Source organism: Drosophila sulfurigaster, chromosome 2R, assembly GCF_023558435.1.
Source record: "Drosophila sulfurigaster albostrigata strain 15112-1811.04 chromosome 2R, ASM2355843v2, whole genome shotgun sequence".
NCBI classification, from domain to species: domain Eukaryota; kingdom Metazoa; phylum Arthropoda; class Insecta; order Diptera; family Drosophilidae; genus Drosophila; species Drosophila sulfurigaster.
In genome coordinates this window covers 26,569,781-26,579,760 of record NC_084882.1, presented here as the reverse complement: position 1 = coordinate 26,579,760, position 9,980 = coordinate 26,569,781, and the positions used below count along the sequence as shown (strand labels likewise).

The following is a 9,980-nucleotide window of genomic DNA, read 5'->3' as shown; positions in this document are numbered from 1 at the left end:
CAATAAAAAACAAATAGAAATATACAAATTATGCTTAAGTGTTTTGTTTTAAAAACTAATTGGACTAAAACTAAAGAAACATAAAAGTTAACAAGTACAAACTAATTAAATTCGAGATACAAATTAATTGTGAAAACTTAAACTTGAAACTAGAGATTGAGACTGAGACTCTGTTTAGCGATTCCTTAAGCATCGATTAAGTTCGATTTGTTGTTTACCACACACAATTCATGTTTATAAAATTGTTGCAAAAGCATTTATCCAATTGTATCATGTATCTAAGTACTTTTGTATATATATATAAGCATGTCTATATTATATATATCTACTATATATATGTGGGGGAGCAGGGCGGGGGGACTGTATATAACGATTAGGTAATTTTGAGGGAGCGTTCTTTTTTTTGTGGTTTTCATTTTTCATTTCGATTACTCTATGTAAATTTTATGGCAACAATTTGTGCGCAACATGCAACATAATGAAATTCTTGTAGCTTTTAGTTCTTGTTGTTGTTGTTGTTGAAGCCGCAACCAAGTTGTACTTTTAAGCATTAGCTCTAGGTCGTCTGCTCCATGATGGGCTCCTTGTAGAGGCCCCGCAGCAGCTTGCCAATGAATCAGAACCGTTAGCTGCGACCCGTCGTCGCAGCCGGTGTCGCCGCCTCCGCTACACTGCTGCCCACCGCTGGCACCCCGGACAAGGTGATGGCTCGCATATGATGCACGGGTCTTATGGACTTGAGCTGTGTGGTGCCCTTGAAGCGGACATTGACATCGCCACCGACCATGCTCAACGGATGCATGCCCGGCTCTGGCTCGGCAGCCTCTTCCAGCGATATCGCTGCCGTCGCCGTGACCATTTGTTCCATCGGTGCTGTTTCTGGGGCTGTGGTAATGGCGATTGAATCAATGTAGCTCTGTCGTGGTGCCAGTGGCGAGAGGGAGGCGGGCGTTGTCTTGTAGCCCATGCGACTGAAAATACTGCCAGTGCTGATGCTGTTGCTACTGTTGCTGTTGTGGCTGCTGCTGCTGTTGTGGCTGCTGGCGGTGCTGGGCGGACTGAGCGGTGTGCCAACGCCCGAATCGACTTCGAGCGGACTCTTGATGTTCGCCACATATTTGTCCACATGCTCTGGGAGCTTGAGTTCATCCAGTTTCGTTTGCATGACGCTCCGTGCGCTGGCATTGTCCAGCAATCGATTGGGACGTGTCGGTGGTGTTGGATTCTGTTGTTGCGGTGGCTGCTCCACGCTTGTCAAATGGCCATTGGCCGCATGGTTGTGGTTGTGGTTGCGTTGCATTTGCAGTTGATGCTGCTGCTGGCGCAATTGCTCAAAAAAAGGTGTCTTCTCCTTCTTCTGCTTTTGTGGCGAACCATGTTCGTCTCTTTCGCTCAGCTCTTCGAGCACCTTGAGTGGAAACCCCAAGTGACTGTTGACCGAAATCGATTTGCCAATTTTACGCTCCGCAAAGATCGGTTTGCGCCGCTGCCGCTCCAAGTCATCCAACTGCTGTAGCATGCGCCGCACCTCACTGGGCAGTTCCAGATCCGGATTGTGATCGACCAGCTGGCCAACGTAGCGTCCCAGCGTCTGTATGGTGAGCTCCAGCGATTGCACCTGCGACTGCAGCGACGAGATTTGCGTTTGTTGCGACGAACGCGTTGTCTCCAGCTGTGCAATTGACGACTGAGCAAACTACAAACAAAGAAGACACCAATTAGCATAATATGGGTAGAATATGATTGTAAAACTCACCTGCAGCTGCTGCTCGAGATGCTGGTTCTGTGACTTCTCGCGATTCAGCATTTCCAGGTGATGATTCGTCGTAGTTATCTCCTCTTGCAACACATTATACTCCACATTGTACTCAGCCAACTGCTTGCCAATGTCCAGCGTAAAGACCAGCTTCATGATCTGCTCCATGCACGTGTTCTCCATCTTGGGCACCACCGTCTTCAAGTAATCCATAATCTCCTCAAAGTTGTCGCGTGCCAGCAGCTGTTGCTTGTGCACTGACAACAGTGCAATGGCAAACTTAAAGATCACATCCGAGGATTCCAGGAACACCAAATCAAAGACACGCGCCACAAAACCCAAAGGAAACTGTGAGCTAAACACGGTGAGTATCCAGGGAGCAGCATACAGCGTAGGCGAGACATCATTCTGATCGAGCCATACATACAGATCGGGCAGATGATCCTTGACGAGACGCGACAGTTGATAGAGCTGCAGCTGGAACTTCTTCATGTCCGGCAGGTACTTGGTGCGCATGTTGCGGCAGAACATCAGATGCTTGAGGAGCTGAAAGGCGCTCGCCTCATCGCACTGAAAAACAAGCATTAATTAACTTAATTTTCTTTCAACTCTTTCTCTAAGTTGTTGTCACTTACATGCAACAGCAACACGCCACAAATGAAGCCCAGGCCCTGGCAATAGCCCAGCTCGGGATCGAGTATGGAGTAGGCCTTCAGCAGATTAAACAGTGACAACTGTCCCAGACCCAATGGATCTTTGTAGAACGTATGATTGGGGAACGTGCGTCCCAAGTCAATAAAGATCGCATGCTGATGCTCCGTCAGATGCTTCAACAGCGTGTGATACGGTGTATTATAGTTGGGGAACTTTTTCGTGTCCACTGGCGCTGTGTTCATCGAATGCTGTTCGGCCAGGAAAGTCCAGACATCGCCACGCTTGGAGCGCGGCACTCCAGTGCGTATGGCATGACGCAACACTTTGGGATCCTTCTTGTTGCCAATCTGCATGGAGTTGCGCTCAATGATCTGTTCCCAGCGTTCGATGAGCTGCTTGTCGCATGGCACAATCTCCTCATAGTCCAGCTTAATGCGCTTCAGTTCGTTCTCATTCTGACGAGCCTGCAACATGGCATTCTCTGTCTCCATGCGATTCAACATGATCGTTTGTCTGATGGCGGTACGCCAAAGTTCGCGCAGCTCAGCAGCATCACGTTTGCCTCGCTTGGCAGCTGTAGAGAAAAGGATTGAAGTCTTATTGTATTGTATGTATAATTTAATAGGAACTTAGGCACTTACGCTTGCGCATGGGCGATAGAAACTCGGTGGGCGCTTCGCCCTCCAAACCCTTCGAGGGTGTCACCACACTGTTGAGTATAGCCTGGCGCCAGGAGCCCTGATGCGTCTCCGCCTCCTTGGGGCTGTTGCCCACCTTGATAAAGCTGTAAAGTTCATATTAAAATATATTTAGTTTGACTACATATAACATATTAACATTTTGTATTATATAGCTAGATACAGATTATAGTACAGATTTCATCATTAACATTTTGCTCTAGGTTATTCAAACTTGAAATCCTGCAGAACAATGAATGACGCTGCTTTGCCGATTCAAAGTTTACCCTTATCATGGCAATGCAATGATCTAAAATTTATTTTTTTCCAAATTTTTTTTAACATGTCTTTGTTCATGTCTTCGATATAATCCATATAAAAATTAATGAATAATCTAATTTGCAAGCTACAGCTCAGATTGTTGGGAAACTTTTCTTAGTCTTCATAAAAATATTAGGAAATTGACTCATGATATCTGTTTTGCAATCATAACAAATTTGTGTCAGATCAGAGAATTATTCATAATATTTTCTTTGAATTACATTTTTTTAATATATTTTTTTTTTATAGTTATAGTTTATAGTTAGTTAAACCTAAGCTTGTTTACTTAACATTTTAGTTTTCTCATTGAAAAAAAATGTTCAACTATTTTTTTGTATTTTGAAACTTTCAGTCCTCACAAAGGGTTAGTAGATTGAGTCGTACTGTGGGTTTGTCTTAGCTATTCTATATATAATATTCTCTTCAACTTACATATCCATCATGGGGCTCTTGAGCTGATCTGCCGTGGGTTTGTTGCTGGGACTGGCGCCCACAGTATTCGAGCGTGAACGGAATCCTTCGGGCGGGGTTTCGCTGCCGATGGGTTCGGCAGATCCTTCGCGTATGTCACGCAGATTGTGCGGTGGCACAGCAATGTCATCTTTGGAGGGCTTGCGCTTCAGCAGCGTGTCGAAGGAGTTGGTCAACGAGCGCTTCGCCTTCATGAATATGGTGCTGCCGCCCAAATACTGATTGAGAAACTCGGAGCGATTCTCGGCGGTGTCGTGAACGTGGCGCTGCTGTCGCGACTCGCAATGGGCACGCAACAGCATCATGAGGAACTGATTCTGCTCGGCCATCGGTGAGTTGGTCTTCTCGGAGCCACTGTACTTGGCCCAGACCATCTCCTGTTCGTCCTCGTTGAGCGTGGAGATGCGACGCCAGATCGTTCCCTGCGTCTTCTTCTCAGACAGTCCCTCGACATCGGTGCACAGTTTGTGATACCACAACATCGGGCAATGTTCGCAGCTAAAGATCTGTGTCTCCTGTTTCTTCTTTTGCTCGGCGCACGTATCAAAAGCCTGGGCAATGGCAGCCACAATGTCATCGCACACATGCTCCGACTGGCACTTAAACACGTAGCCAATGTAACCGTCATTGTTGAGCTCGCGACATATGATGCCAAAGTGATCGAGTGACTTCTGGCCATGCACACAGCTGGCCACATCCTTGAAGTCCTTGTAGAGCAGCACCTGCTTGCGATCCGGCGAGATTAAGCGAAGATCACTGCGGCCCACCAAGAAGACCATGGTGCGATTCTGCTCCGCATAAGGAGGAATTGTGCCCTGCGAAGCGGAGCGATCCCGCAGCTTGGGGATGCTGTAAGAAGAGACAAAAGAGCAGAGTTAGCTGGGAAGTGAGCAAAAGTTGCAGGCGGGACATGCTAAAGGTGAACATAACACAAGCGAAACTCAAACTCAAAGGCAAACGGAAACGGAAACGGGAACACAAACAAAAAGAGAGGCATGCGTGGACTCGGGGCGTGGACGCCACTTACTTCTCCAGCCCGTAGTGTGGATGCAGCTGACCAGCTGCTGTTCCGCTGCCACTCGCTGTGGCAGCCGCCGCCGCAGCCTCTGCCGCTGCCGCTTCGCCCTCCTCTCTGGGCGGCGTGGGCTGCTTGTTCACAATGACATTGGGCGCCTCCAGTTGGTGCTGCTGCTGCTGCTCCTCCGAGCTGCTTGCATTACAATTTCGTTGTGAGGGGTCAGTAGAGAAGATTGCACAAATGGAAATGGCACAATTCGACAAAAAACAGAGCACAACTTATCGACAATACTTACATCTCCTTATGGCCCATATCCACTTGACTCTGGCCGCGCAACAACATGCGCTTTATTGGTGACTTGTTCTCCTTGTTCTCCTCCAGCGGCTGTGGCAAAGCATCCGCCTCGGCGCCCGTCAACTGCAGCTCTGGCTTCGGCTGCGCATTTGGATGCTGCTCCTGCTCATGCTCCTCCTCATCCTCCTCCTTGAGCTCGTGGCTCTTCAGTGTGTTGGCCGCACTCTTGGCCTCAATACCCACACCGCCCTCGCTGCTCAGTGACATCTTGCGATTTTGCAGCAGTCGCAGCCGCTGCGCATCGTACGCCTTAAACTTGGGCAGGGCATCGTCGATGAACGTGTTGGGCACACGCTTCTGCGAGACACGTATCTTGCCCACGTACATCACCTCAAAGAAGTGTGTGTGATTCGGCGAGATGTCGGCGAGCAGCGACAGATTGCTCTGCGCCGACGTCGATGTGGGAATGTTGACGGTGCCCGAGGAGCTGCTCAGACCGTGCGTATACGATTTGGATGCCTTCATCTTGCTGCTCACCGGATTGGGACTAGCATCGTGCTGGGCATTGCGCAGCGCTTCGCTCATCTTCAGATTCGTCGCAGGCGTGGCATGCAATCCGTTCAGCGAACCGTTGTGTCCATGACCACCGACAATACCTCCACTGGCAATCAGATTCTGTGGTATGCTGCCCACAGAGCCGCCGAGCGTATGCGCCGGATCTCTCATCTGATGCATCAGCTCGGCCATCTGAAAAAGAGAAAAAGAGAAAGAGCGATGCCAAAAGTTAGTAATGATTATGTTTATGACAGTCAGCACAGTGCATGCGGCAAATATTCATGCAGCAGACAGAAGTTAATGGCCAGTTTTGGATGCACATGCTCCCCACCCCGCATTCCACATTGACAGCCATTGTTCACTGCGCTTTTTTTTGGTTGTTGCCTTAGTCCCGGACCGATTCCGGTCTCCGGTCTGTCATCCCGTTCAGTTTTATGACTTTTGTCTTTAGTTTATGACACTTTTTACGACTTTGTCACTTAAGCGGCGCTTTTCGTTTTTCGCTCTCGCTTTTTCGGGTTTGGGTTTGGGTTTGGGTTTTTCTGTGTGGGCTTTGTCTCGGTCGGTCTCTCTGCTCTCGTTTGGAAATTGCAGACATCAATTTCATGACACCGCCGACAAAGTTGATTTACTTTGGTTACGTTATGTTATGATTATGTTATTTTAAGGGCGACAAAAACTGGACACTGACACTGCCGAGGGATGTAAAGGGGAATCTGCATTAAATTAACTTTTTTTACGACTCATAGCTCATAAATATCTGAGAAGTTGGCGCTTTCAAACTTGAATTGCTTAATGAGACTGCAGCAACAGCTTAAGGATTTAACTTAAATTCATGTTTAAAGTTGAAGTTTTCGAGTGAATGTGAAGTTGAAATCAAAAGGATTTGAAAAAGAGGTTTACGAGTTACGACTTTCAGTTCAAACAAAGTTCAGATCAAAAGGATTTGAAATGGAAGTATGAGAGTTACGACTTTCAGACAAAGTTAAGTTGGAATCAAAAGGATTCCATTTAAAAATATAAGAGGTACGACTTTCAATTGAAATTATATTGGAATCACAAGTATTTTAAATAGATTAGTATAAGATTTATGGCTTTCAGTTTAATTTTTCTTAAAGCTATCCATATAAAAGATAATCTTTTATTACACAATTTTGAAGATACTTAGCGTTGTTTTGTGAGCAGCAATTAGATTCAATAATATTTATTTTAACGATCTTTAACTTTGTTTTAGACTAACCATTTAAATTGGATAATATTTATTGTTTCCACATTTTTGAAGAAATTAATAATTTAAAAAGCTATTCTCAATGTTGTATACCAATTAATACCAATTATATTTCTCTATATCTATATTATTTTACAACAATTACATAAAGTGTCAGAAAATTTATCTAAACAGTAAATAGCTCTATTTATAATAGTAAGTATATATTTCTTTATTATCATTCTATTATAATTGTATTTCCGGGCATCGCTTAACCAACAAACACCTTACTCAAGCACTTCTTAACATTCTCATCTATTTAAGAAATTTCTTCCCATATCCCGTATAAATACTTGAAATGAGTTTGTTCGAGAAACTATACGTCAAGTGCTGTATCACGTACGTTACTCATGTGCAGACATCGTGTCTGCGCTGCTTTTTGCGTAGTTTCTCGCGAAATTTCTGAGTAATGCATCATAGTTTGTCGGAGCAACACCTGATGATGAATCTCGCGCGCAGTTTGTGGCATCCACAACACTCAGAAGCAGAAGCATCAGCTGTTTCTCATAGTTCTCAGTTCGCTCTCAGTTTCGCTGATCTATTGGCCGCCCTGTTTGTGTGTGGCCCAAATTGTGCGGCATTGAAATGCTGCCAAAAGTGCAAATCAAGTGAAATTAAACAAAAAAAAAGAAAAACATCGTTCACTGTGAAAGTTCCAAAGTCCAATGTCAGTGCATAATAATTAAGCAGCTGTCTGCATAGAAATGCGTCCGTCGTCTATCGTTTGAGATACATTTGAGGCACATTAACTGACGACGCTCTCTCCCAACTAATTGGTATTGGTAAAAATAGCATAGGTTTAGTGCTAAATTTGTTCATTCTGGTGGCACTTGGCTACCAAAATTGAGATAAATTATTTAGTTCGGTGATGTCGCTGCTAAAAGCTGATCAGCCGCTGGTTGAGTGATCGTGACGTCACGCGTTGACCAATTGAGTATCCAACAGATACATTTGTATCTACAGAGGACACGCTTGGCAACGCGTGTGCTGACTGCCAAATATATACATATATTTTTCTAATATACATACACATTGTGTGTGTTCACATCAGTAAATATGCTTTTTTCATAATTTCATGTTTACCCCCAAAAAAATAATATAAGAATCAAGTGAAGAAATTCAGCTATGCAAATAGAACACGACTGCAAATTACCCAGCAGCTTGGTATGATTTAATCCCAGCTATAAAATACTGTATTACAGTATTTCTTACGGTATACAGTATTACAGTACAATTTAAATTACAGGCATTAATTTTGAGTGTTGTCATTTAATTATATCCCTTTTAGAATCTAGCTCATGTTTACAGGGTAAATCAAGGCTTTCATACATAGTATCTATGCATATATGTACATATGTACATACATAAGCTACAAACAAAATCCACTTGTATGCACACATGAGCACATACTTTTTTTCTTGTTGTTAAATATTTCACAGGAATTCAATTCAACGTCACGTTCGTCTCGCGTTTTTTGCGCATTTTTCTTTACGCCTTTTTCCATTTTTTATTTATTTTTATTTTTGTGTGTATTTCGTTTTTACTTTTTTTTCTCTTTTCATTTTATTCTCAAGCTCGTCTACGTGCTGTCAACTTTGTTGTTGTTGTTGTTGTTATTTGCACTGTTTGCCGTATTATTATTGTTATTTTTTGTTAAATGTGACGACTTCACATCGATATTTACATACGATATGCATATTTAATGCAACATCAACAGCATTTCAAAAGCAGGGAACATGACAAGCCCTAAAAACGAACTTAAATTACATGTCGAGAGAGATTCGCCGGTTTTTATTATTGTTTTTTATTTTTTCATTTTGACATTTTTATGTGTCGCCAGATTGTCTGGCTAATGTCCTTCAGGCTTAGTCACGCCCCGTTCGAAATATATATTTCGTGTTTATTAATTTGTTTGCCACGTTGTTGAAACCAAAACTGAACTTGAACTAAAATGGAAACTCAATTTGTGTAAACGAAAAGAGGGCAATGAAAATGCAACGCTCGTAACGAGTTAACGACGAGGCGAATGCTCTACAATTGAAAGTGATAATAATGAAATAAATCAAGTATGAAAGTTACAGCGAGATTCCCGCCACATATTTTCAATAAAATCATATTTAAATTATATACCAAAAAAATGCTAAAATATACCGAAGGCTATATATGGTATATCTATAAAGTACTACATTCAAAATAGAACATAAGATACAACAATTCAATATATTTTCTAAAGTAATCTTTCATGCTAAAATAATAAACTGATTCTATAGCAATCTTTCATGCTATTTCTAGTTTACTACAGTCTATTTTAGTATAAATTCAACATATACTCGTATTATATATACATTCATTTCCATTCCTAAAGCTGACACAATCCTCGTGATTTTACATATGTATATGTATAATATAAAAGCTATATTGTTTTTCTGACTTTGCAGTCGTCAAATGTGTTGTAAATGTCGTCAATCATGTGGCTGCACTACAACTTTAATGTCTTTTTATCATATTTTTTCCCCGTTTGCTGGTTTTGCTGATTTTCATCGTCTGTCGCATTGCGAAAGCAAAATGACAATGGCAACTGGAAAAAATCGCCACATGCATTTTAAAGAGCAGTGCGAATGGTTTATTGAACTCTGAGCAAATGTTTAATAACCGAATGACAAATTCAAATCCATTCACGATGCAAATTTAACGCACTTGTTTGAATTTGCAGTTAGTTAAACCGCATGAATAATTTAGAGGAAAAAAATAAAAGTGCAGTTGAACAGTTGTCAACTAAATAATTCCAATTGATATCATTTTTATATTTGCGGGTTCTAATCATATTTGTAAGTGTCAAGATATATTTGCATATTCAGAAGTCGGTTTACTTTTTCAATTTGAAATGCTCTGCAATTTGTGTCGAACCTGTTCATAATTAGCTATTTACTTGTTATTAAAACAACAAATACTTTTTCACACACACAC

At 42.6% G+C, this 9,980-nt stretch overlaps 1 protein-coding gene across 6 annotated transcripts in view; it reads right to left on the bottom strand.

Moving 5' to 3' along the window:
- Window positions 1-361: 361 nt before the first annotated feature.
- LOC133837790 (TBC1 domain family member 4) overlaps window positions 362-9,980 on the bottom strand; it is a 36,695-nt gene continuing 27,076 nt past the window's right edge. For 4 of the 6 annotated variants that reach the window (XM_062268663.1, XM_062268667.1, XM_062268665.1 and 1 more), the window contains 7 exons: window positions 5,193-5,938; window positions 4,907-5,086; window positions 3,841-4,728; window positions 3,052-3,194; window positions 2,392-2,984; window positions 1,757-2,326; window positions 362-1,696 (listed from right to left, as the gene is read on the bottom strand). In XM_062268663.1, coding sequence (XP_062124647.1) covers window positions 626-1,696; window positions 1,757-2,326; window positions 2,392-2,984; window positions 3,052-3,194; window positions 3,841-4,728; window positions 4,907-5,086; window positions 5,193-5,938 — 4,191 coding nt within the window. In that variant the 3' untranslated portion in view covers window positions 362-625. The remainder of the gene's footprint in view (window positions 1,697-1,756; window positions 2,327-2,391; window positions 2,985-3,051; window positions 3,195-3,840; window positions 4,729-4,906; window positions 5,087-5,192; window positions 5,939-9,980) is intronic. The other 2 variants (XM_062268664.1, XM_062268669.1) reach the window with 1 other exon arrangement.